Consider the following 27,923-nt stretch of genomic DNA (forward strand, 5'->3'; position numbering starts at 1 on the left):
ATTTCCAGAACATTGATCTGAAGGGTGGACTCCTGCTGAGACCACGTACCCTGAGCCCTGTGGTGGAGAAAGACTGCTCCCCACCCTGACAGACTCGCATCTGTCGTGACCACCGCCCAAGACGGTGGTAGGAAGGATCTTCCCTGTGATAATGAGGTGGGAAGAAGCCACCACTGCAGAGAGTCTTTGGCCGTCTGGGAAAGGAAGACTTTCCTGTCCAGGGATGTTGACTTCCCGTCCCATTGGCGGAGAATGTCCCATTGAAGTGGACGCAGATGAAACTGCGCAAACGGAACCGCCTCTATTGCCGCCACCATCTTCCCGAGGAAGTGCATGAGGCGTCTTAAGGAGTGCGGCTGACTTTGAAGGAGAGCCTGCACCCCAGTCTGTAGAGACCGCTGCTTGTCCAGCGGAAGCTTCACTATCGCTGAGAGAGTATGAAACTCCATGCCAAGATACGTTAGTGATTGGGTCGGTGACAGATTTGACTTTGGGAAGTTGATGATCCACCCGAACGCCTGGAGAGTCTCCAGTGCAACATTCAGGCTGAGTTGGCATGCCTCTTGAGAGGGTGCCTTGACCAGTAGATCGTCCAAGTAAGGGATCACAGAGTGTCCGTGAGAGTGCAAGACTGCTACCACTGCCGCCATGATCTTGGTGAACACCCGAGGGGCTGTCGCCAGACCAAATGGCAGAGCTACGAACTGAAGATGGTCGTCTCCTATCACGAAGCGTAGAAAGCATTGGTGCTCTGTAGCAATCGGCACGTGGAGATAAGCATCTTTGATGTCTATTGATGCTAGGAAATCTCCTTGAGACATTGAGGCAATGACTGAGCGGAGGGATTCCATCCGGAACCGCCTGGCGTTCACATGCTTGTTGAGCAGTTTTAGGTCCAGAACAGGACGGAAGGAGCCATCCTTTTTTTGGAACCACAAAGAGATTGGAGTAAAATCCTCGCCCCCGTTCGTGAGGGGGGACAGGGATCACGACTCCTTCTGCTCTTAGAGAGACCACCGCCTGCAGCAGGGCATCTGCTCGGTTGGGGTGTGGGGAGGTTCTGAAGAACCGAAGTGGAGGCCGAGAACTGAACTCGATTCTGTACCCGCGAGACAGAATGTCTGTTACCCACCGGTCTTTGACCTGTGACAGCTAAATGTCGCAAAAGCGGGAGAGCCTGCCACCGACCGAGGATGCGGAGGGAGGAGGCCGAAAGTCATGAGGTAGCCGCTTTGGAAGCGGTTCCTCCATTTGTTTTCCTGGGGCGTGAGTGAGCCCGCCAGGAATCTGAGCTCCCTTGTTCTTTCTGAGTCCTTTTGGACGAGGAGAATTGGGCCTTGCCCGAGCCTCGAAAGGACCGAAACCTCGACTGCCACTTTTTCTGTTGAGGTTTACTTGCTCTGGGCTGTGGTAAGGAAGAGTCCTTACCCTTGGACTGTTTTATGATTTCAGCCAATGGCTCACCAAACAGTCTGTCTCTAGATAATGGCAAGCTGGTTAAGCATTTTTTGGAACCAGCATCTGCTTTCCAGTCCTTTAACCACAAGGCTCTGCGCAAAACCACAGAATTGGCGGACGCCATAGCGGTACGGCTCGTAGATTCTAGGACAGCATTGATAGCATAGGTCGCAAACGCAGACATTTGCGAAGTTAGGGACGCCACTTGCGGCACTGCTGGATGTATGAAAGCATCCACCTGTGCTAAACCAGCTGAAATAGCTTGGAGTGCCCACACGGCCGCGAATGCTGGAGCAAACGACGCGCCGATAGATTCATAGACAGATTTCAACCAAAGGTCCATCTGTCTGTCGTTGGCATCTTTAAATGAAGCGCCATCCTCTACTGCGACTATGGATCTAGCCGCAAGCTTGGAAATTGGGGGATCCACCTTTGGACACTGGGTCCAGCGTTTGGCCACCTCAGAGGGAAAAGGATAACGGGTATCCTTAGAACGTTTAGAGAAACGCTTGTCTGGATGAGCGTCGTGTTTCTGGATCGATTCTCTGAAGTCAGAGTGGTCCAAAAAAGCACTTAATTTACGCTTGGGATATAGGAAATGGAACTTCTCCTGCTGTGCAGCTGCCTCCTCTGCAGAAGGGGCTGGGGGAGAAATATCCAACAGCCTATTAATTGCCGATATAAGGTCATTAACCATGGCGTCACCATCAGGGGCATCCAGATTGAGAGGGGCCTCAGGATTAGAATCCTGGTCACCGTCCTCAGTCTCATCACAGAGAGACTCTTGTCGCTGAGACCCTGAACAGTGTGAAGACGTGGAGGGTCTTTCCCAGCGAGCTCGCTTAGGCTGCCTGGGACTGTCATCTGAGTCAGAGACTTCAGCCTGTGATGCTTGAGACCCCCCTGAAGTACGGATTAGTTCCAACTGAGGGGGACCGGAGAGCATAGACACAGCAGTGTCCATGGTCTGAGCAACTGGCCTGGACTGCAAGGTCTCCAGGATTTTTGCCATAGTCACAGACATTTTATCAGCAAAAACTGCAAAGTCTGTCCCCGTCACCGGGGCAGGGTTCACAGGCGCCTCTGCCTGGGCTACCACCACAATAGGCTCTGGCTGACGAAGTGCCACTGGGACTGAACATTGCACACAATGAGAGTCGTTGGAGCCTGCTGGTAGATTAGCCCCACATGCAGTACAAACAGTGTACACAGCCTGTGCCTTGGCACCCTTGCGTTTTGCGGATGACATGTTGCTGCCTCCTCAGAGCAGTACAGGGTGTCCAGCCAAGAAGCGACCTTACAGTGCACTATATAAATATATATATATATGGTACCAAGAAAAAAAGTACACTAATATAACACTGAGGCACTAGAGGGGCCAGCACTACTGTGCTGCTTACCGCCCGCTTAGGAGCGGTGTGTGGACGCCAGAAATCCCTCTAGTCTGGGTCTCCCAGAGCCTGCTGCCTTTCCCCAGCCAGACCGCATGTGTAATGGCTGCCGGCGTCCTTGTGGAGAGGGGGGGCGGGCCCTGGGCGTACACCGACGAAGAGCGGGAAGTCTGCTTCCCCCTGTGCCTAGTGAGAGGGCTGGAGCATGTAAATAAAGCTCCAGCCCTCGGCGCTGTTAATTGAGCAGCGTCTCTCCCCTACCCTGATTGACAGGGTGGGGGCGGGAACGAAGCGGCGCTAGGCCGCAGAAGCCGGGGGCTAAAGTTAGAAGCGCCGCCGCCGTAAAAGCGCGGTCGGCGCAAAGTCCCCGGCGCACTACAAGTCGCAGCTGCGCCGCCGCTCCAGGAGCGGTCGGCGCAGTAGTTCCCAACATGAAACGTCACTCAGCAAGGCTGCAGTGACCTAACCCCGGCGCACAGCGCTACTGTCCCCGGCGCACTATAACGCTCAGCAAGCCTGAGAGTGTCCGTGCCTGCCGGGGACACAGAGTACCTGAAAGTTGCAGGGCCTTGTCCCTGAACGGCACTCCCGCTCCAAATCCAGCAGGTTCTATGGGTCTGTGGATGGAGCCCGGCCCCAGGGCTTGGGGGCCGGCAAGATCCCACTTCCACAGAGCCCTCCAGGGGATGTGGAAGGAAAACAGCATGTGGGCTCCAGCCTCTGTACCAGCAATAGGTACCTCAACCTTACAAGCACCACCGCGGGTGAGAAGGGAGCATGCTGGGGGCCCCATATGGGCCCTCTTTTCTTCCATCCGATATAGCCAGCAGCTACTGCTGACTACAAACAGTGGAGCTATGCGTGGATGTCTGACCTCCTTCGCACAAAGCAGAAAACTGGTGAGCCAGTGATCCCACTGGGGGTGTATAGCCAGAAGGGGAGGGGCCTTACACTTTTTAGTGTAATTGCTTTGTGTGGCCTCCGGAGGCAGTGCTATACACCCAATCGTCTGGGTCTCCCAATAGAGCGACGAAGAAATAATTTTTTTTTTAAAAAAATATATATATTTTTTCTGCGCAGTGAACACCGTAAAATAAAATCCGTAAAATAATGAAAATCCACAATTAATCAAGTTTAAAAAAAAAAAAAAAAAAAGACGACATGCCGTCATATGGATACATGAACAGAAAAATACAAAAAGGTCCTGGCTCTTGGAAAAGAAGGGAATTTTGTTACTTACCGTAAATTCCTTTTCTTCTAGCTCTTATTGGGAGACCCAGACGATTGGGGTATAGCTACTGCCCTCTGGAGGCCACACAAAGCACTACACTAAAAGTGCAAGGCCCCTCCCTCTCTGGCTATACCCCCCCGTGGTATCACGGGTACTCCAGTTTTAGTGCCAAAGCAAGAAGGAGGAAGCCAACAACTGGTTTAAACAAATTAACTCCGAGTAACATCGGAGAACTGAAAAAACCGTTCAACATGAACAACATGTGTACCCGCAAACAGCAAAAACAATCCCGAAGGACAACAGGGCGGGTGCTGGGTCTCCCAATAAGAGCTAGAAGAAAAGGAATTTACGGTAAGTAACAAAATTCCCTTCTTCTTCAGCGCTCTATTGGGAGACCCAGACGATTGGGACGTCCAAAAGCTGTCCCTGGGTGGGTAAAGAAATACCTCATGTTAGAGCTGCAAAACAGCCCCCCCCTACGGGGATGTCACTGCCGCCTGCAGGACTCTTCTACCTAAGCTGGCATCCGCCGAAGCATAGGTATGCACCTGATAATGCTTGGTGAACGTGTGCAGACTCGACCAGGTAGCCGCCTGACACACCTGTTGAGCCGAAGCCTGGTGCCGTAATGCCCAGGACGCACCTACGGCTCTGGTTGAGTGGGCTTTTAGCCCTGAAGGAACCGGAAGCCCAGCAGAACGGTAGGCCTCTATAATTGGTTCTTTGATCCATCGAGCCAAGGTGGCTTTAGAAGCCTGCAACCCCTTGCGCGGACCGGCGACAAGGACAAAAAGTGCATCGGAACGGCGCATGGGCGCCGTGCGGGAAATGTAGATCCTGAGTGCTCTCACCAGATCTAGCAAACGCAAGTCCCTTTCATACCGGTGAACCGGATGAGGATAAAAGGAAGGCAATGATATATCCTGATTAAGATGAAACGAGGATACGACCTTAGGGAGAAACTCCGGAATGGGGCGCAGCACAACCTTGTCCTGGTGGAACACCAAGAAGGGAGCCTTGGATGACAGAGCAGCCAGCTCAGACACTCGCCGAAGCGATGTGATCGCAACAAGAAACGCCACTTTCTGTGACAGGCGAGAAAAAGAAACTTCTTTGAGAGGCTCGAAGGGCGGCTTCTGGAGAGCCACTAGTACCCTGTTCAGATCCCATGGATCCAACGGCCGCTTGTACGGGGGCACAATATGACAGACCCCCTGCAGGAACGTGCGCACCTTAGGAAGACGTGCTAGACGCTTCTGAAAAAACACGGATAGTGCCGAGACTTGCCCTTTAAGGGAGCCGAGCGACAAGCCCTTTTCCAACCCTGATTGCAGGAAAGATAGAAAAGTGGGCAATGCAAATGGCCAGGGAGACACTCCCTGAGCAGAGCACCAGGTTAAGAAAATCTTCCACGTTCTGTGGTAGATCTTAGCAGAAGTTGACTTCCTAGCTTGTCTCATTGTGGCTACCACTCCCTGGGATAATCCTGTTGACGATAGGATCCAGGACTCAATGGCCACACAGTCAGGTTCAGGGCCGCAGAATTCTGATGGAAAAACGGCCCTTGAGACAGCAGGTCTGGACGGTCTGGAAGCGACCACGGTCGGCCGACCGTGAGATGCCACAGATCCGGATACCACGATCTCCTCGGCCAGTCTGGGGCGACGAGTATGATGCGGCTGCAATCGGATCTGATCTTGCGTAGTACTCTGGGCAAGAGTGCCAGAGGCGGGAATACATATGGGAGGCGGAAGTGCGACCAATCTTGCACCAAGGCGTCTGCCGCCAGCGCTCTTTGATCTCGCGACCGCGCCATGAATGCCGGGACCTTGTTGTTGTGCCGAGACGCCATTAGGTCGACGTCCGGCACTCCCCATCGGCGACAGATTTCCTGAAACACGTCCGGGTGAAGGGACCATTCCCCCGCGTCCATGCCCTGGCGACTGAGGAAGTCTGCTTCCCAGTTTTCTACGCCCGGGATGTGAACTGCGGATATGGTGGATGCTCTTTCCTCCACCCACATCAGAATGCGCCGGACTTCCTGAAAGGCTTGCCGGCTGCGCGTCCCTCCTTGGTGGTTGATGTATGCCACCGCTGTGGAGTTGTCCGATTGGATTCGGATCTGCTTTCCTTCCAGCCACTGTTGGAAGGCCAGTAGGGCAAGATACACTGCCCTGATTTCCAGAACATTGATCTGAAGGGTGGACTCCTGCTGAGTCCACGTCCCCTGAGCCCTGTGGTGTAGAAACACTGCTCCCCACCCCGACAGACTCGCATCTGTCGTGACTACTGCCCAGGATGGGGGCAGGAAGGATCTTCCCTGAGACAATGAGGTGGGAAGGAGCCACCATTGCAGAGAGTCCTTGGCCGTCTGGGAAAGAGAGACTTTCCTGTCTAGGGAAGTCGTCTTCCCGTCCCATTGGCGGAGAATGTCCCATTGAAGTGGACGCAGATGAAACTGCGCAAAGGGAACTGCTTCCATGGCTGCCACCATCTTCCCTAGGAAGTGCATGAGGCGCCGTAAGGGGTGCGACTGGCCCTGAAGGAGCGATTGCACCCCTGTCTGTAGGGACCGCTGCTTGTTTAGCGGAAGCTTCACTCTCGCTGCTCGAGTATGAAACTCCATGCCAAGATACGTTAGTGACTGTGTCGGTGACAGATTTGACTTTGAAAAGTTGATGATCCATCCAAAAGTCTGGAGAGTCTCCAGCGTAGCCTGTAGACTGAGTTGGCATGCCTCTTGAGAGGGTGCCTTGACAAGTAGATCGTCTAGGTAAGGGATCACCGAGTGTCCCTGAGAGTGCAAGACTGCTACCACCGCCGCCATGACCTTGGTGAAGACCCGTGGGGCTGTCGCCAGACCAAATGGCAGAGCTACGAACTGAAAATGGTCGTCTCCTATCACAAAACGTAGAAAACGTTGATGCTCTGTAGCAATTGGCACGTGGAGATAAGCATCCTTGATGTCTATTGAGGCAAGGAAGTCTCCTTGAGACATTGAGGTCAGCCTGGGTCACTATCTCTCCTGACTCCGGCTGGCGAAGCAGCACCGGATCTGAGCATTGCACACAATGGGGGTCTTTGGAACCTGCTGGTAGAGCAGTCCCACAAGCAGCACACACAGTGCACACAGCCCTAGCCTTGGCAGCTTTGCGTCTTGTGGATGACATGCTGCTGCTTCCTCAGAGCGATCTGGGGTATTCAGCCAGGAAGCGACCTCACAGTGCAAGAAATCAATAAATCTCTATGTCCAGTGACACAATACACTAACATACACTGAGGCACTAGAGGGGCCAGCTGAAAAGCCGCTTACCGCCCGCTAAAGAGCGGGTGTGTGGTCTTCCAAAGCCCCTCAGTCTAGGTCTCCCAGAGCCTTGCGTCCTTCCTCCAGCCAGCCATGCATGTAATGGCTGCCGGCGTCCTGAGGGAAGAAGGGGGGCGGGCCCTGGGCGTTCCTGACCAAGAGCGGGAAGCCTGCTCCCTCTGTGCCTAGTGTGAGGGCTGGAGCATGTAAATCAGGCTCCAGCCCTCCTCGCTGCCGTGAAACAGCGTCTCTCCCCTACCCTGATTGACAGGGTGGGGGCGGGAACGATCGGAGCTGCCGGCGTCCTAGGCCCAAAAGCCGGGGACTAGTGTTATAAACGCCGCCGCCGTAAAAGCGCGGTCGGCGTATCCCCGGCGCACCACAAGTCACAGCAGCGCCGCCCGGTCCAGTGAGGGTCGGCGCTGCGTTCCCAGAACACAAAGTCCCCCAGATGACTGTAGGAACACCAGCTCAGTGTACGGTCCCCGGCGCACTACAACACCCAGCCAGCCCGGAGTGTGTCTGTGCCTGCCGGGGACACAGAGTACCTGTATGATGCAGGGCCCGGTCCCTGATGGTACTCCTGCTCCGTATCCATCAGGTTCTGATGGGTCTGTGGATGGAGCCCGGCGACAGAGCTTTGAGGCCGGCAGGATCCCACTTCCACAGAACCCCCAAGGGGATGTGGAAGGAAAAACAGCATGTCAGGCTCCAGCCCTGTACCAGCAATAGGTACCTCAACCTTACAACACCATCCAGGGGTGAGAAGGGAGCATGCTGGGAACACTATATGTGTCCTCTTTTCTTCCATCCGAACTAGTCAGCAGCTACTGCTGACTAAAATCTGTGGAGCTATGCATGGAATGTCTGACCTCCTTCGCACACAAAGCTAAAACTGGAGTACCCGTGATACCACGGGGGGGTATAGCCAGAGAGGGAGGGGCCTTGCACTTTTAGTGTAGTGCTTTGTGTGGCCTCCAGAGGGCAGTAGCTATACCCCAATCGTCTGGGTCTCCCAATAGAGCGCTGAAGAAAGGGAAAAAGAAACGTTGGCCATGAAGAGGTTAAAGAGAGGAGAGTGGGGAGAACGGAGAGGGACACTGACAGATGAGACTGCTCCGATCCCTTATACCCGACACAAGGATGTCAGCCGTGACTGCTCACGACCCGGTGACGGACTTACTTCAGCTCATACTCCATGGCGATCTCTCGGTGGCGCCGTTCTCGCTCCTGTAGTTCGTCCTTGAACTGGGACATCTGCCTGCACAGTTCTGCCTCGTGCTGGGACGTCAGATCCAGTAGCTGTTTTCTGGGCGGGGACAGAAGATTTAGGATGTGGCAAGTCTTGGGCTAAGTTCCCATTATGACTATTTGGTGCATTTTTTGATGCTGCAGATTTCCTGAAGCACTTCTGCAACTAGTACTGTTTTTTTTCGTACAATAAGACAACGGACCATAAGTTATACCTAGGTTTTAGAGGTGGCAAATAGCAAAAAAAAATTAAAGCAAAAACAGCTGATGCTGTTATGGGGGTAATGTCTGTACTAGTGTCCCCCATCCTACACCCTTTCCTGGTAAATTTGTCCTCCATCGTTGGTCCCTTCTTGATATTTATGTCCCCATCCTGGTAAATATGTCCCCCATCCTGGTAAGTATGTCCCCCATCCTGGTATATATGTCCCCATTCTGGTATATATGTCCCCCATTCTGGTAAATATGTCCCCCATCCTGGTAAATATGTCCCCCATTCTGGTAAATATGTCCCCCATCCTGGTAAATATGTCCCCCATCCTGGTAAATATGTCCCGCCATCCTGGTAAATATGTCCCCCCATCCTGGTAAATATGTCCCCCAACCTGGTAAATATGTCCCCCAAGCTGGTAAATATGTCCCCCATCCTGGTAAATATGTCCCCCATCCTGGTATATACAGTATGTCCCCCATCCTGGTATATGTGTCCCCATTCTGGTATATATGTCCCCCATCCTGGTATATATGTCCCCCATTCTGGTAAATATGTCCCCCATCCTGGTAAATATGTCCCCCATCCTGGTAACTATGTCCCCCCATCCTGGTATATATGTCCCCCAACCTGGTAAATATGTCCCCCATCCTGGTAAATATGTCCCCCCATCCTGGTAAATATGTCCCCCCATCCTGGTATATAAGTCCCCCCATCCTGGTATATATGATGATCTCCAGTCTTGGCCCTTTCTGTTATATATGTTCCCTATCCTGGTATATATGTCTCCAATCATGGGCCTATCTAGTGTCCCCCATCCTACACCCTTTCCTGGTAAATTTGTCCTCCATCGTTGGTCCCTTCTTGATATTTATGTCCCCATCCTGGTAAATATGTCCCCCATCCTGGTAAGTATGTCCCCCATCCTGGTAAGTATGTCTCCCATCCTGGTAAGTATGTCCCCCATCCTGGTATATATGTCCCCATTCTGGTATATATGTCCCCATTCTGGTATATATGTCCCCCATCCTGGTATATATGTCCCCCATTCTGGTAAATATGTCCCCCATCCTGGTAAATATGTCCCCCAACCTGGTAAATATGTCCCCCATCCTGGTATATACAGTATGTCCCCCATCCTGGTATATGTGTCCCCATTCTGGTATATATGTCCCCCATCCTGGTATATATGTCCCCCATTCTGGTAAATATGTCCCCCATTCTGGTAAATATGTCCCCCATCCTGGTAAATATGTCCCCCATCCTGGTAACTATGTCCCCCATCCTGGTAACTATGTCCCCCCATCCTGGTATATATGTCCCCCAACCTGGTAAATATGTCCCCCATCCTGGTAAATATGTCCCCCCATCCTGGTAAATATGTCCCCCCATCCTGGTATATAAGTCCCCCCATCCTGGTATATATGATGATCTCCAGTCTTGGCCCTTTCTGTTATATATGTTCCCTATCCTGGTATATATGTCTCCAATCATGGGCCTATCCTGGTACATACAGTGCTGGCCAAAAGTATTGGCACCCCTGCAATTCTGTCAGCTAATACTCAGTTTCTTCCTGAAAATGATTGCAATCACAAATTCTTTGGTATTATTATCTTCATTTATTTTGCTTGCAATGAAAAAACACAAAAGAGAATGAAACAAAAATCAAATCATTGATCATTTCACACAAAACTCCAAAAATGGGCCAGACAAAAGTATTGGCACCCTTAAGGCCACTTTACACACAGAGATAAATCTTTGGCAGATCTGTGGTTGCAGTGAAATTATGGACATATTGTTCCATTTCTACACAGCCACAAACCTGGCACTGATTGTCCACAATTTCACTGCAACCACAGATCTGCCGCAGATTTATCTCTGTGTGTAAAGTGGCCTTTAGCCTAATACTTGGTTGCACAACCTTTAGCCAAAATAACTGCGCACAACCGCTTCCGGTAACCATCAATGAGTTTCTTACAATGCTCTGCTGGAATTTTAGACCATTCTTCTTTGGCAAACTGCTCCAGGTCCCTGAGATGTGAAGGGGCCTTCTCCAAACTGCCATTGTGAGATCTCTCCACAGGTGTTCTATGGGGTTCAGGTCTGGACTCATTGCTGGCCACTTTAGTAGTCTCCAGTGCTTTCTCTCAAACTATTTTCTAGTGCTTTTTGAAGTGCGTTTTGGGTCATTGTCCTGCTGGAAGACCCATGACCTCTGAGGGAGACCCAGCTTTCTCACACTGGGCCCTACATTATGCTGCAAAATTTGTTGGTAGTCTTCAGACTTTATAATGCCATGCACACGGTCAAGCAGTCCAGTGCCAGAGGCAGCAAAGCAACCCCAAAACATCAAGAAACCTCCGCCATGTTTGACTGTAGGGACCGTGTTCTTTTCTTTGAATGCCTCTTTTTTTTCCCCTGTAAACTCTGTTGATGGCTTTTCCCAAAAAGCTCTACTTGTGTCTCATCTGACCAGAGAACATTCTTCCAAAACGTTTTAGGCTTTCTCAAGGTAAGTTTTGGCAAACTCCAGCCTGGCTTTTTTATGTCTCGGGATAAGAAATGGGGTCTTCCTGGGTATCCTACCATACAGTCCCTTTTCATTCAGACGCTGACGGATAGTACGGGTTGACACTGTTGTACCCTCGGACTGCAGGGCAGCTTGAACTTGTTTGGATGTTAGTCGAGGTTCTTTATCCACCATCCGCACAATCTTGCGTTGAAATCTCTCGTCAATTTTTTCTTTTCCTTCCACATCTAGGGAGGTTAGCCACAGTGCCATGGGCTTTACACTTCTTGATGACACTGCGCACCGTAGCCACAGGAGCTTTCAGGTCTTTGGAGATGGACTTGTAGCCTTGAGATTGCTCATGCTTCCTCACAATTTGGATTCTCAAGTCCTCAGACAGTTCTTTGGTCTTTCTTTTCTCCATGCTCAATGTGGTGCACACAAGGACACAGGACAGATGCTGAGTCAACTTTAATCCATGTCAACTGGCTGCAAGTGTGATTTAGTTATTGCCACCACCTGTTAGGTGCCACAGGTAAGTTCCAGGTGCTGTTAATTACACAAATTACAGAAGCATCAGATGATTTTTTGAACAGTGCCAATACTTTTGTCCACACCCATTTTTATGTTTGGTGTGGAATCATATCCAATTTGGCTTTATGACAATTTTGTTTTGGTTTTCATTGAAGACAAATTAAATGAAGATAATAACACCAAAGAATTTGTGATTGCAATCATTTTCAGGAAGAAACTGAATATTATCTGACAGAATTGCAGGGGTGCCAATACTCTTGGCCAGCACTGTATGCTCCTCATCTTGGTAAATATGTCCACCATCCTGGTATATACATCCCCACCATGGCCCTGTCCTTGTATATACAGCCCCCCTCATGGGCACATCCTGGTATATATGACTCCCGTTATGCCGCACACATAGAAAAAAAAAGAGAATTTTGTTACTTACCGTAAATTCTTTTTCTTATAGTTCCGACATGGGAGACCCAGACCATGGGTGTTTAGCTTCTGCCTCCGGAGGACACACAAAGTACTACACTTAAAAGTGTAGCTCCTCCCTCTGAGCTTATACACCCCCTGGTAGCCAGTCCTACCCAGTTTAGTGCAAAAGCTGAAGGAGAATAGCCACCCACAAGTAGAACCGAGTAAGAACCGGAACAACCGGAGACTCTGTCCACGACAACAGCCGGTGATAACACGCGGAACAAGAAAATTGCCAACAGGCAACAGGGAGGGAGCTGGGTCTCCCAATATGGAACTATAAGAAAAAGAATTTACGGTAAGTAACAAAATTCTCTTTTTCTTTATCGTTCCTTTGGGAGACCCAGACCATGGGACGTTCCAAAGCTGTCCCTGGGTGGGAATAAACAGAAAAAACTAAGAAGTAGGCGGAGCCTAACGTCACAAGTGGGCGACAGCCGCCTGAAGGATGTGTCTGCCCAAGCTCGCATCTGCCGAAGCATGAGCATGCACTTGGTAGTGCTTCGAAAAGGTATGCAGGCTAGTCCAAGTGGCAGCCTGACAGACTTGTTGAGCCGTAGCCTGGTGCCTGAAAGCCCAAGAGGCACCGACAGCTCTGGTCAAATGTGCTTTGATCCCCGGCGGGGGAGGCACCTGAGTACTCTGGTAGGCGTCCGAAATGGTCGATTTAATCCAACGGGCCAAGGTCGGCTTAGAAGCAGAGAGACCCTTGCGCCGCCCTGTGGTTAGCACAAAAAGAGAGGTGCACCGCCTAAGCGCAGTGGTGCGAGACACATAAATCCGGAGAGCACGCACCAGATCTAGAGTATGCAGCGCTTTCTCAAAGCGATGAACAGGGGCCGGACAGAAGGAAGGCAAGGAAATATCCTGGTTAAGGTGGAAGGGAGAGACCACCTTAGGAAGAAAGTCCGGGGTCGGACGGAGAACTACCTTGTCTTGGTGAAAAACCAAAAAAGGTGACTCCGAGGAGAGCGCAGCCAAATCAGAGACTCTCCTGAGAGAAGTTATGGCAACTAGAAAGGCCACCTTTTGAGAAAGACGATACAAAGAAACCTCCCTAAGGGGCTCGAAAGGGGGTTTCTGCAATACAGTGAGGACCAAGTTAAGGTCCCAGGGATCCAAGGGCCGCCGATAAGGCGGAATGATGTGAGACGCACCTTGCATGAAGGTGCGGACCTGAGCCAGCCGGGCAAGACGCCGCTGGAACAGCACTGATAGAGCTGAGACTTGTCCCTTGAGAGAGTTGAGGGACAGTCCTAGCTGCAGACCGGACTGTAAAAAAGACAGAAGGGTCGGCAACGAGAATGGCCAAGCAGAATGGCCGGAAGAGCGACACCAGGACAGGAAAATTTTCCAAGTCCTGTGATAGATCTTGACGGAGGAAGACTTACGGGCCCGAGTCATAGTGGAGATGACTTCAGGAGGAATACCAGAAGCCGTCAAAATCCAGGACTCAAGAGCCACGCCGTCAATTTGAGTGCCGCAGAATTCGGGCGGAAAAACGGCCCTTGCGAGAGCAGGTCTGGACGATCCGGAAGATGCCACGGCATCTCCACGGACAGTTGGAGCAGGTCTGGATACCAAGCTCGCCTGGGCCAGTCCGGTGCAATGAGGATGACTCGATGGCCCTCCATTCTGATCTTGCGCAGGACTCTGGGCAAGAGAGCTAGAGGGGGAAACACGTAGGACAGACGAAACTGGGACCAGTCTTGAACCAGAGTGTCCGCGGCGAAGGCCTGAGGATCGTGGGAGCGAGCCACGTAAACCGGAACCTTGTTGTTGTGACGGGATGCCATTAGGTCCACGTCCGGAGTGCCCCACTTGCGGCAGATTGACTGAAACACTGCCGGGTGCAGGGACCACTCGCCACCGTCCACGGATTGACGGCTGAGATAATCTGTCTCTCCCAGTTTTCTACGCCAGGGATGTGGACTGCGGATATGGTGGACTTGGAGTCCTCCGCCCATTGAAGAATGCGTTGGACCTCCAACATTGCCAGGCGGCTGCGTGTCCCGCCTTGGTGATTGATGTAGGCAACCGCTGTCGCGTTGTCTGACTGGACTCGAATGTGCCTGCCCGCCAACAGGTGGTGAAAGGCTAGGAGAGCTAGAAGCACAGCTCTGGTTTTCAGCACATTGATTGAAAGGGCTGACTCGGACGGAGTCCAAGTGCCCTGTGCTCTGTGGTGGAGATGTACCGCTCCCCAGCCGGATAGGCTGGCATCCGTGGTGAGAATCACCCAGGACGGAGTCAGGAAGGAGCGCCCCTGGGACAGGGAGAGGGGTCGAAGCCACCACTGAAGAGAGCTCCTGGTCCGTGGCGACAGAGCCACTAACCTCTGTAAGGAGGAAGGCCGCTTGTCCCAACAGCGGAGAATGTCCAGCTGCAGAGGACGCAGATGGAACTGGGCAAAGGGAACCGCCTGCATAGAGGCCACCATTTGACCCAGCACCTGCATCAGGCGCCTGAGGGAATAACGGCGGGGCCTCAGGAGAGAGCGCACCGCTAGCCGGAGAGACTGCTGTTTGATTAAGGGCAACTTCACAAGTGCCGGCAAAGTCTCGAACTGCATCCCTAGGTACGTGAGACTCTGGGTCGGAGTCAGAGTGGATTTGGGAAGATTGACAATCCACCCGAATTGGGCTAGGGTGGCGAGAATGAGCGAAACACTCCGCTGACAGTCTGCGCTGGATGTACCCTTGACCAGAAGGTCGTTAAGGAAGCACTGCTAACCCCTGGAGGTGCAGGACCGCAATCACTGCCGCCATGACCTTGGTGAATACCCGAGGGGCCGTGGCTAACCTGAAGGGGAGAGCCACGAATTGGAAATGATCCTCTCCTATCGCAAAATGTAACCAACGCTAATGTGACACTGCAATTGGCACATGCAGATAGGCATCTCTGATGTCGATGGACGCCAGGAACTCCCCTTGGGTCATAGAGGCAATGACTGATCGCAGAGACTCCATGCGAAAATGCCGCACCCGGACATGCTTGTTGAGAAGCTTGAGATCCAGGATGGGCCGGAAGGTACCGTCCTTTTTTGGAACTAGGAAGAGATTTGAGTAAAAACCTCTGAACCGTTCCTGAGCGGGAACTGGGACAATCACTCCGTTTGCCTGCAAGGATGCCACGGCCTGTGAGAAGGCGGCGGCCTTGGAGCAGGGGGGAGTTGAGAGAAAAAATCTGTTTGGAGGGCTGGAAGAGAATTCTATCCTGTAGCCGTGAGATATGATGTCTCTCACCCACTGATCGGAGACTTGCTTTAACCAAGCATCGCCAAAGTGGGAGAGCCTGCCACCGACTAAGGACGTGGTTGGAGCGGGCCGAGAGTCATGAGGAAGCTGCCTTAGTGGCAGAACCTCCTGCGGTCTTCTGCGGACGCGCTTTTGGGCGCCAGTTGGATTTCTGATACTTGGCTGAGTTAGCGGACGAGGCGGAAGGCTTAGAGGATGACCAGTTGGAGGAACAAAAGGAACGAAACCTCGATTGATTCCTACCCTGGGCGGGTTTCCTGGTCTTGGTTTGTGGCATGGAAGTACTCTTCCCACCAGTAGCTTCTTTAATGATTTCATCCAGCTGTTCACCAAACAGCCGTGAACCAGCAAAAGGGAGCACAGCAAGAAACTTCTTGGAAGAAGCATCTGCCTTCCACTCTCGAAGCCACAAAATCCTGCGGATAACAAGAGAATTAGCTGAAGCCACCGCAGTGCGGTGAGCAGCCTCTAGCATGGCAGACATGGCATAAGATGAAAAAGCTGAAGCCTGAGCAGTTAAGGTAACCATCTCAGGCATAGATTCCTTGGTGAGGGAATGCATCTCCTCTAGAGAAGCAGAGATGGCTTTGAGAGCCCACACTGCTGCAAAAGTCGGGGAAAACGCGGCCCCTGCAGCTTCATACACAGATTTGGCCAGAAGGTCAATCTGACGGTCAGTGGAATCCTTAAGTGAGGTGCCGTCAGCCACCGACACAACGGTCCGGGCTGATAGCCTAGACACCGGAGGATCTACCTTTGGGGAGTGAGACCACTCCTTGACCACCTCAGGTGGAAATGGAAACCGGTCATCAGAACCACGCTTTGGAAAGCGTTTGTCAGGGCAGGCCCTGGGTTTGGTCACAGCGGTCTGAAAACTGGAGTGGTTAAAGAACACACTCTTCACTCTCTTAGGCGAGGTAAACTGATGTTTTTCTGCCAAAGAGAGTTGCTCCTCTGACACTGGCGGATTAAGATCCAGCACAGAATTAATAGAAGCAATCAAATCACTAAGATCTGAGTCACCCTCAGAAAAATCGATGGGAAACATAGCCTCCGAGCCCCCAGTGAGGGCATCCTCCTCATCTTGAGAGTCAGCTCTTGAGACAGAGCCGTGGGATGGGGAGGGGGAGGAAACCCTGCGCCTTCTCTTAGAAGGACGGGGTCTGGGATCAGATGATGAATCCTCCGTGAGCTCCGATGGACGGAGGTCAGAGGATAGGAGTCCTCTGTCAAGAGTATTAGAGGCACCCTGTGAGGGAGGCTGATGCATATTCATCAAAGTCCTGGACAAAAGTCCCATGGACTCAGCAAATGACTGGGATATGGACCTAGAAAAGGACTCTACCCAGGCCGGGGGTTCAGTCACAGGTGCAGCAGCAGCCTGAGAGACCACTGGGGGTGAGACTCCAGGCTGTGGAACCGCCAAGTTAGAGCAGACATCACAATGTGGATAAATGCTCGGCTCAGGCAGCAGGAGCTTACATGCAGTGCATGCAGAATAAAGCTTTGGAGCCTTGCTCCTTGTGTGAGACATGCTGCTGGAGTGGGGGCTTTGCAGAGAATGAACCCCAGGGAGAATATACAGAGGTCCACAACCGGAGACCGGCTGTGGCTTACCAGACCGCTGAGCGCGGTGTTGTGTGCCCTCCAGATCCCGAAGCCCGGTCCCCCAGTCACAGCACCTCAGCAGAGATGCAGAATGCAGGATGTCCCATAGCAGAGTGAACTCTGCCTGAGAAGAGGGCGTTCCTATAAAAGAGCGGGAACTGGAGGGCTATAGAGACCTGCAGGGAAGGAGGGACGCCCCAGCAGTGGGGAGTGTCCCTCCCCTGTGTAGAACGGCCGCCGGGAGGAGCCGAACCTGTCCCTCTGCATGAGTGACATGCGAGGGCAGGAAAATGAAACTAGGCCTCCGGCGAAGCCGCGGCCTAAATTTAAGTGGCGAGGCCGACAAGCAGGCACCATCGGCGCGGTTCTCAGGCAAAAGCTAGAGAACCCGCCGGAAAAGTTAAAACAATCACATACAGCATACTCTCCCCTTACAATAAAGAACCGGGACCCCCAACATAAACGTCTCAGGTACTTAGCTGCTGAGACGCAGGGCCATGTCCCTGGGGATGAGTGCTCCGGTCCAACAGAATCCTCAAGGGGCTGTGGATGGAGACCGGACTACTGCCAGGCATGGAGACCGTGCTGGCTCCCACTTCAAGCCAGAGCCGAGAAGGGATGGTGAAGGAGCGCGGCATGTAAGGCTGCAGCCTTGTAAATCAACCTTAACAACACCGCCGACACAGTGGGGTGAGAAGGGACATGCCGGGAGTCCAGACATGGACCCGCTTTTCTTCAAACTCTTTCCAAAAGTCAAACAAATCAGATGAGAATGCATGTGTGGATGTATGCCTCCTGACACAAAGCAATAAACTGGCTAGGACTGGCTACCAGGGGGTGTATAAGCTCAGAGGGAGGAGCTACACTTTTAAGTGTAGTACTTTGTGTGTCCTCCGGAGGCAGAAGCTAAACACCCATGGTCTGGGTCTCCCAAAGGAACGATAAAAAAAATAAACAATTCTTCTCGCCTTCTCTAAGCTCCCCCGATGCGCTGTGTCCTCTTCTGATGCCGACAACTGACCTCGGCGTGAAAGGGATGGGCAGTGCATGAGGTCACTGCCATGTGCCCAGTCACACGTCAACTTATGCAATGTGAATATTCACTTCTCCACACTTCCAAGATTATGGGTTTGGGGAGAAGTGAATATTAATGTACTTTAATAGTAGACAAACATGTTCAACCCAGCCGCTGGCTTCCTGCAACAGTGACCCTCCTCCGGACTACAAAACGCATCCCCCACTTTTCTCCCAAATTTGGGGGAGGGAGGAAGGAAAAGTGTGTCTTATAGTCTGAAAAATACAGTAGTCAGCTAAAGCTACTTGTGTTTTTCTGTGAGTTTTTTCCACTTCTCTTTTTTTTGTCTCTTTTCGGTGTGACTTCTTAACTTCCCTCTGCTAAACCTTTATTGGTAGTCATGTGTGGGTTATATGAGCTTCTGCTGTGGACTTTCTGCATCTGATTTAGCTTCAAAAATAAAATGCACATTTATCCCAATAGAAACTAAAAGGCTGAACACTCTGCATCTCAATTTCTGCAGTGGAAAAAAAGTGCCATGGGCAAAAAATTCACATCAACCTGTATTTTCGGTGCACCAAAATTCCCAGCAGAAAAATCGTTTAAACACCTGCATTACAATACAGATTGTGACCAATAATCTGGATGGAAACTCGGCAGCATTTCTGGTACGTGTCACCGGCCGTACACTCACAGCCCCTCCGTACCTGTGATGGTCCCGAACTGCGCACAAGTGCTGGGCGCTTTCCTCCTGAAGCGCGCCCAGTCTCTCTGTCACCACCTCTTCCAGTCTCATTTTGTGCTCACTTTCAATCCGTACTTTCTCTGACTCGTTCCGTGCCTACGATGAGAAGTTGCAGAAATAGTCGTCTTAGGCTACTTTCACACCTCCGGTTCCTGCAATGCGGCACAATCCGGCACTTTGCAGGAAAAACGCAACCGTTTTTTTTTTGCTGCCGGTTGCGTTTTTCCTGCATAGACTTTATTTTGTACCGCATGGCCTTGCGTTCCATCCGGTTTTTGCCGCATGCGGCAGATTTAGCCGATGCGGCGGCCGGACGGAACGGTGCCTGGCCCGTTTTTTCGTGCGGCAAAAAAACACGCATTGCGCCGCATCCGGCCGATGCGGCGCATTTTTCAATGCATGCCTATGGCGGCCGGATGTGGCAAAAAACGCATCCGGCCGCCGCATGCGGTTTTTGCCACTGCGCATGCTCAGCAGCATGCCGCAAGTGGCAAAAACCGGACGGGCCTCATGGGAAAAACTTATGCAAAGGATGAGGTGTTTTCACTGCATCCGTTGCATAGCTTGCATAGCCAGATTGACCCGCACAGCTCAAGCCGGATGTGTGAAAGCAGCCTTAGGCTGCTTTCACACTACGTTTTTTTAACGCATGAACGTTTTTTTGCTGTAAAAGCGGATCCTGTTTTTACAAAGAAAAACGCATGCAAACGCAAGTGTTATTTTGCAGGATCCTGTCACTTGAAGCTTATGGGCAGGCATTGGAGTCACGTGAGCGGGAGTGAGGGGAACTGAACGTGACAGACTGGGAGCCGGCACCTGACAACTGCGGAGGCTCGTAACCAAGGTAAACATCGGGTAACATGCTTGGATACCCGATATTTACCTTGGTAACGAGCGTCTGCAGCTGCTAGGAGCAGGGATCCCTGCACACATAACCAAGGTAAACATCGGGTATCCAAGCAAGTTACCCGATATTTACCATGGTTACGAGCGTCTGCAGCTGCTAGGAGCCGGGCTCCCTGCACACGTAACCAAGGTAAACATCGGGTATCCAAGCAAGTTACCCGATGTTTACCTTGGTTACGAGCCTCTGCAGCTCTCAGGCGGCGGAGAGAGAGGAGAGGGAGGGGGAAGAGGGAGGGGGAGAGAGAGACTGATCACGCCAGGCTGGTTTCTGGGCATGCTCAATAGAGCAAGCAGGATCCTGTCTATCAGCATGCCAGCGTTCACATGCGTTTGCGTGCTGTTTAGTCAGGATCCAGCGATTTGCAGTTTTTGGACGCAGCTCAAAAACGCTACAAGTAGCGTTTTTGAAAAAAGTTAAAAAACTGTAACTCGCTGGATCCTGACTATAACGCACAGAAATGCAGGTGAACGCATGTTGATGCGAGTCCATTGCAAATGCATTGAAATGAAAATGCATTTGCACTGGATCCGTTTTTGAGTTAAAAAAAACGTTCAGGACGCATGTTAAAAAAAACGTAGTGTGAAAGCAGCCTTAAAGTGCTTTTTCCCCTTCTTCAGTATAGTGCTCGAAAATTAAAACAATTTAGCAATTTAGGGCCCTTTCACATTGCGTTGCGACTTCCGTTCAGTGGTCCTGTCGGGGCTTCCATCCAAACCCCCTGCAAAACAGGTTTCAGACGCATGCGCCGACAGGGCGATTGACTAATTGACTATAATGGTGCATACTCCCGAAAATGGTGCAAGACAGAGCACACGGTGACTTTGGTACACCATTACAGTCAATGGCCCCGTCGGCGCATGCGTCCGAAAAACGTTTTGCGAGGGGTTCGGATGGAAGCCCCGACGCAGGACCACTGAACAAAGATCGCAACGGAGTGTGAGAGCGGGCTTACTGTTTTTTAAAATTTCCAGCCATTTTTGAAATATTAACACTTTTCATTTGTTTATAGCTTGTTGCCAAGGTGACCGACCAACACTGCCGTCTAGCTTGTAGGCACTAAGTGGGACTTTAAGGTAACAACATGCTCCCGCGATCCTGGTCGTCTTCCAAACAGTCCTTACAAGCTCAAAATAAGAGAGTCTGTAGGTACGGCGTATGTTCTGCGATCTGCTGGTGGTCAGTCTCCAAGGCAACAAGCTGTAAACAAAATAAAGAAGGGAATTTTGTTTACTTACCGTAAATTCCTTTTCTTCTAGCTCCAATTGGGAGACCCAGACAATTGGGGTGTATAGCTTCTGCCTCCGGAGGCCACACAAAGTATTACACTAAAAGTGTAACGCCCCTCCCCTTCAGCCTATACACCCCCCGTGCTGCCACGGGCTCCTCAGTTTTGGTGCAAAAGCAAGAAGGAGGAAAAAATTATAAACTGGTTTAAAGTAAATTCAATCCGAAGGAATATCGGAGAACTGAAACCATTCAACGTGAACAACATGTGTACACAAAAACAGGGGCGGGTGCTGGGTCTCCCAATTGGAGCTAGAAGAAAAGGAATTTACGGTAAGTAAACAAAATTCCCTTCTTCTTTGGCGCTCCATTGGGAGACCCAGACAATTGGGACGTCCAAAAGCAGTCCCTGGGTGGGTAAATAATACCTCATAATAGAGCCGTAACGGCTCCGTCCTACAGGTGGGCAACCGCCGCCTGAAGGACTTGCCTACCTAGGCTGGCATCTGCCGAAGCATAGGTATGCCCTGATAGTGTTTCGTGAAAGTGTGCAGGCTCGACCAGGTAGCCGCCTGACACACCTGCTGAGCCGTAGCCTGGTGTCGCAAGGCCCAGGACGCTCCCACGGCCCTGGTAGAATGGGCCTTCAGCCCTGAGGGAACCGGAAGCCCCGAGGAACGATAAGCTTCGAGAATTGGTTCCTTGATCCACCGAGCCAGGGTTGATTTGGAAGCTTGTGTCCCTTTACGCTGGCCAGCGACAAGGACAAAGAGTGCATCCGAGCGGCGCAGGGGCGCCGTACGAGAAATGTAGACTCTGAGTGCTCTCACCAGATCTAACAAGTGCAAATCCTTTTCACACTGGTGAACTGGATGAGGGCAAAAAGAAGGTAAGGAGATATCCTGATTGAGATGAAAGGGGGATACCACCTTAGGGAGGAATTCCGGAACCGGACGCAGAACCACCTTGTCCTGGTGAAACACCAGGAAAGGAGCTTTGCATGACAACGCTGCTAGCTCAGACACTCTCCGAAGTGAAGTGACTGCTACTAGAAAAACCACTTGCTGCGAAAGGCGTGCGAGCGAAATATCCCTCATTGGCTCGAACGGTGGTTTCTGAAGAACCATCAGCACCCTGTTCAGATCCCAGGGTTCTAACGGACGCTTGTAAGGAGGGACGATGTGACAAACCCCTTGCAGGAACGTGCGTACCTGTGGGAGTCTGGCCAGGCGCTTCTGAAAAAACACAGAGAGCGCAGAGACTTGTCCCTTAAGGGAGCCTAGCGACAAACCCTTTTCCAATCCGGATTGAAGAAAGGACAGAAAAGTGGGCAAGGCAAATGGCCAGGGAGAGAAACCCTGAGCAGAGCACCACGACAGGAATATTTTCCACGTCCTGTGGTAGATCTTGGCGGACGTTGGTTTCCTAGCCTGTCTCATGGTGGCAATGACCTCTTGAGATAATCCTGAAGACGCTAAGATCCAGGACTCAATGGCCACACAGTCAGGTTGAGGGCCGCAGAATTCAGATGGAAAAACGGCCCTTGAGACAGCAAATCTGGTCGGTCTAGCAGTGCCCACGGTTGGCCGACCGTGAGATGCCACAGATCCGGGTACCACGACCTCCTCGGCCAGTCTGGAGCGACGAGGATGGCGCGGCGGCAGTCGGCCCTGATCTTGCGTAACACTCTGGGCAACAGTGCCAGAGGGGGAAACACATAAGGAAGCTGAAACTGCGACCAATCCTGAATTAAGGCGTCTGCCGCCAGAGCCCTGTGATCTTGAGATCGAGCCATGAATGTTGGGACCTTGTTGTTGTGCCGTGACGCCATTAGGTCGACGTCCGGCATCCCCCAGCGGCAACAGATCTCCTGAAACACGTCCGGGTGAAGGGACCATTCCCCTGCGTCCATGCCCTGGCGACTGAGAAAGTCTGCTTCCCAGTTTTCTACGCCCGGGATGTGAACTGCGGAGATGGTGGAGGCCGTGGCTTCCACCCACATCAAAATCCGCCGGACTTCTTGGAAGGCTTGCCGACTGCGTGTTCCACCTTGGTGGTTGATGTAAGCCACCGCTGTGGAGTTGTCCGACTGAATTCGGATCTGCTTGCCTTCCAGCCACTGCTGGAACGCTTTTAGGGCAAGATACACTGCCCTGATCTCCAGAACATTGATCTGAAGTGAGGACTCTTGCTGAGTCCAGGTACCCTGAGCCCTGTGGTGGAGAAAAACTGCTCCCCACCCTGACAGACTCGCGTCCGTCGTGACCACCGCCCAGGATGGGGGTAGGAAGGATTTCCCCTTCGATAATGAGGTGGGAAGAAGCCACCACCGAAGGGAAGCTTTGGTTGCCTGAGAGAGGGAGACGTTCCTGTCTAGGGACGTCGGCATCCTGTCCCATTTGCGTAGGATGTCCCATTGAAGAGGACGCAGGTGAAACTGCGCGAAAGGAACTGCCTCCATCTTCCCCAGGAAGTGCATGAGGCGCCTCAAGGGGTGTGACCGACCTTGAAGGAGAGATTGCACCCCTGTCTGTAGTGAACGCTGTTTGTCCAGCGGAAGCTTCACTATCGCTGGAAGATTATGAAACTCCATGCCAAGATATGTCAGCGATTGGACCGGTGTCAGATTTGACTTTGGAAAATTGATGATCCACACGAAACTCTGGAGAGTCTCCAGAGTAAAGCTGGTGTCACACATAACGACGACGACAACGACGTCGCTGCTACGTCACCATTTTCTGTGACGTTGCAGCGACGTCCCGTCGCTGTCGCTGTGTGTGACATCCAGCAACGACCTGGCCCCTGCTGTGAGGTCGCCGGTCGTTGCTGAATGTCCAGCTTCATTTTTTGGTCGTCACTCTCCCGCTGTGACACACACATCGCTGTGTGTGACAGCGAGAGAGCGACGAAATGAAGCGATCAGGAGCCGGCACTGGCAGCTGCGGTAAGCTGTAACCAGCGTAAACATCGGGTAACCAAGGGAAGACCTTTCCCTGGTTACCCGATGTTTACGCTGGTTACCAGCCTCCGCTCTTGCTGCCAGCGCCGGCTCCTGCACTGTGACATGTGGCTGCAGTATGCATCGGGTAATTAACCCGATGTATACTGTAGCAAGGAGAGCAAGGAGCCAGCGCTTAGCAGTGCGCTCGGCTCCTTGCTCTCTGCACTGTGACATGTAGCTGCAGCACACATCGGGTTAATTAACCCGATGTGTACTGTACCTAGGAGAGCAAGGAGCCAGCGCTAAGCGCGGCTCCCTGCTCTCTGCACGTGTAGCACAGCGACGTTATGATCGCTGCTTCTGCTGTGTTTGACAGCTAAGCAGCGATCATAACAGCGACTTACAAGGTCGCTGTTACGTCACCGAAAATGGTGACGTAACAGCGACGTCGTTGTCGCTGTCGCTTAGTGTGACACCAGCTTAACGTTGAGGCTGTGTTGGCATGCCTCTTGAGAGGGTGCCTTGACCAGCAGATCGTCTAAGTAAGGTATCACCGAGTGACCCTGAGAGTGGAGGACCGCAACTACTGTAGCCATGACCTTGGTGAAAACCCTTGGGGCTGTCGCCAGGCCGAACGGCAGTGCCGCGAACTGAAGGTGTTCGTCTCCTATGGCGAAGCGCAGGAAGCGCTGATGCTCTGGAGCAATCGGTACGTGGAGATAAGCATCTTTGATATCGATCGATGCTAGGAAATCTCCTTGGGACATTGAGGCGATGACGGAGCGGAGGGATTCCATCCGGAACCGCCTGGTCATTACGTGTTTGTTGAGCAGTTTTAGATCCAAAACAGGACGGAAAGACCCGTCCTTCTTTGGAACCACAAACAGGTTGGAGTAGAAACCGTGACCCTGTTGCTGAAGAGGAACCGGGACCACCACTCCTTCTGCCTTCAGAATGCCCACCGCCTGCAGAAGAGCCTCGGCTCGCTCGGGAGGCGGAGATGTTCTGAAGAATCGAGTCGGAGGACGAGAGCTGAACTCTATCCTGTAACCGTGAGACAAAATGTCTCTCACCCAACGGTCTTTTACTTGTGGCAGCCAGGTGTCGCAAAAGCGGGAGAGCCTGCCACCGACCGAGGATGCGGTGTGAGGAGGCCGTAAGTCATGAGGAAGCCGCCTTGGTAGCGGCACCTCCGGCGGTCTTTTTAGGGCGTGATTTGGACCGCCATGCGTCGGAGTTCCTCTGATCCTTCTGAGGCCTTTTGGACGAGGAGAATTGGGACCTGCCCGCCCCCCGAAAGCACCGAAACCTCGACTGTCCCCTCCTCTGTTGGGGTGTTTTTGATTTGGCCTGGGGTAAGGATGTTTCCTTTCCCTTGGATTGTTTGATGATTTCATCCAATCTCTCACCAAACAAGCGGTCGCCAGAAAATGGCAAACCAGTTAAGCACTTTTTGGAAGCCGAATCTGCCTTCCATTCCCGTAGCCACAAGGCCCTGCGTATTGCCACCGAATTGTCGGCTGCAACCGCCGTACGGCTCGCAGAGTCCAGGACAGCATTAATAGCGTAGGACGCAAATGCCGACGTTTGAGAGGTTATGGACGCCACCTGCGGCGCAGACGTACGTGTGAGTGCGTCAATTTGCGCCTGACCAGCTGAGATAGCTTGGAGTGCCCATACGGCTGCGAATGCTGGAGCAAAAGACGCGCCGATAGCTTCATAGATGGATTTCAACCAGAGCTCCATCTGTCTGTCAGTGGCATCCTTGAGTGAAGCTCCATCTTCCACTGCAACTATGGATCTAGCCGCCAGTCTGGAGATTGGAGGATCCACCTTGGGACACGGAGTCCAGCCCTTGACCACGTCAGGGGGGAAGGAGTAACGTGTATCCTTAAGGCGCTTGGAAAAACGCTTATCTGGACAAGCTCGGTGTTTCTGGACTGCCTCTCTGAAGTCAGAGTGGTCCAGAAACATACTCATTGTACGCTTAGGAAACCTGAAACGGAATTTCTCCTGCTGAGAAGCTGACTCCTCCACTGGAGGAGCTGAGGGAGAAATATCCAACATTTGATTGATGGACGCAATAAGATCATTCACTATGGCGTCCCCATCAGGAGTATCAAGGTTGAGAGCGGCTTCAGGATCAGAATCCTGATCAGCTAGCTCCGCTTCATCATACAGAGAGTCCTCTCGCTGAGACCCTGAACATTGTGATGATGTCGAGGGGATTTCATAGCGAGCTCGCTTAATCGGTCTGGGACTGCGTTCCATGTCAGAGACCTCACCCTGGGATCTATGAGACACCCCGGGAGAACATTGTTGTTCCAACTGAGGGGAACCAGGGGGCAATGATTCCACAGTGCCCATGGCTTGAGATGCCGGCCTGGACTGCAAGGCTTCTAATATCTTAGCCATAGTCTCAGAAAGTCTTTCAGTAAAAACTGCAAACTCCGTCCCTGTCACCTGGACAGTGTTAACAGGTGGTTCTCCCTGGGCCACCCTTAGCAGAGGCTCCGGCTGAGTAAGTGCCAACAGGGGCCGAGCATTGCACACAATGAGGGTCAGTGGAACCTGCCGGCAGTATAGCCGTACATGCTGCACAGGCAGCATAGTAAGTCTGTGCTTTGGCACCCTTGCTTCTTGTGGACGACATGCTGTTGTCTCCTCTGAGCAATACAGGAGGGTATATAGCCAAAAACAACCGTGCACCATACAGTGTAAAGTATAGCCTATAATCATATAATCTATAAGTACACTTCTGCACCAGTGGGGCCAGCACCTAGGTGCTGCTTACCGCCCGCGCAATGCGGTTGTGTGGTCACCAGAATTCCTGCCTGGGTCTCCCTGAGCTTGTCTCCCTTCTCCAGCGTTAGCAGAGCTGACAGGAATGGCTGCCGGCGTCCTGATGAGAGGAGGGGGCCGTGGGCGTGCCCTAGAAAGTGCGGGAATCTGGTGCCCCACTGTGCACAGTGAGGGGGGTGGAGTATGCAAAGCATGCTCCAGCCTCAGTTGCTGACGTCCTTTACAGCGTCCCGCCCTTCCCCTGACTGGCAGGCCTGGGGGCGGGAAAAGAATGAGACTAGGCCGCAAAGAAGGGAATTTTGTTTACTTACCGTAAATTCCTTTTCTTCTAGCTCCAATTGGGAGACCCAGACAGTGGGTGTATAGCTACTGCCCTCTGGAGGCCGCACAAAGAACTACACTTAAAAGTGTAAGGCCCCTCCCCTTCTGGCTATACACCCTCCCGTAGGAGTACAGATTCCTCAGTTTTAGTACCAAAGCAAGAAGGAGGAAAGCCAATAACAGTTTCAAAAACAAATTCAATCCGATAACACGATCGGAGAACTTAAGAAACAACATGAACAACATGTGCACCCGAAAAAACGAAACCCTAAGAACAAATAGGGCGGGTGCTGGGTCTCCCAATTGGAGCTAGAAGAAAAGGAATTTACGGTAAGTAAACAAAATTCCCTTCTTCTTTTTCGCTCCTAATTGGGAGACCCAGACAGTGGGACGTCCAAAAGCAGTCCCTGGGTGGGTAAAAAGATACCACATGAACGGGCTGTCAGACAGCCTCTTCCTACAGGTGGGCCACCGCCGCCTGAAGGACCTGTCTACCTAGGCTGGCATCTGCCGAAGCGTAGGTATGCACTTGATAGTGTTTGGTAAACGTGTGCAGACTCGTTGAATTGGTCGGTGGTTGACCTCCACCTTGCTATGCACCCCAATTTGGGATGTATTCCATCTGTATAGATTTTGGCGTTTGGTGACTGTTCACATTGGGTCATCAGGCTTTGTCCACAGGCTATATATATACTTCATGCAGCATTTGCTTGGACCTGTCCCGCCCACAGCCATGACTCAGTCATGGGTAC

General features: G+C 52.0%; 1 protein-coding gene across 4 annotated transcripts in view; it reads right to left on the reverse strand.

Moving 5' to 3' along the window:
• CNTROB (centrobin, centriole duplication and spindle assembly protein) overlaps positions 1-27,923 on the reverse strand; it is a 129,665-nt gene that overhangs the window by 53,744 nt on the left and 47,998 nt on the right. For 3 of the 4 annotated variants that reach the window (XM_075346702.1, XM_075346701.1, XM_075346699.1), the window contains exons 11-12: positions 18,939-19,072; positions 8,568-8,693 (exon numbers count right to left, since the gene is read on the reverse strand). In XM_075346702.1, the coding sequence (XP_075202817.1) occupies positions 8,568-8,693; positions 18,939-19,072 (260 nt within the window). The remainder of the gene's footprint in view (positions 1-8,567; positions 8,694-18,938; positions 19,073-27,923) is intronic. The other variant, XM_075346700.1, reaches the window with a different exon arrangement.

This window comes from Anomaloglossus baeobatrachus, chromosome 4 (assembly GCF_048569485.1).
Source record: "Anomaloglossus baeobatrachus isolate aAnoBae1 chromosome 4, aAnoBae1.hap1, whole genome shotgun sequence".
Taxonomy (NCBI): domain Eukaryota; kingdom Metazoa; phylum Chordata; class Amphibia; order Anura; family Aromobatidae; genus Anomaloglossus; species Anomaloglossus baeobatrachus.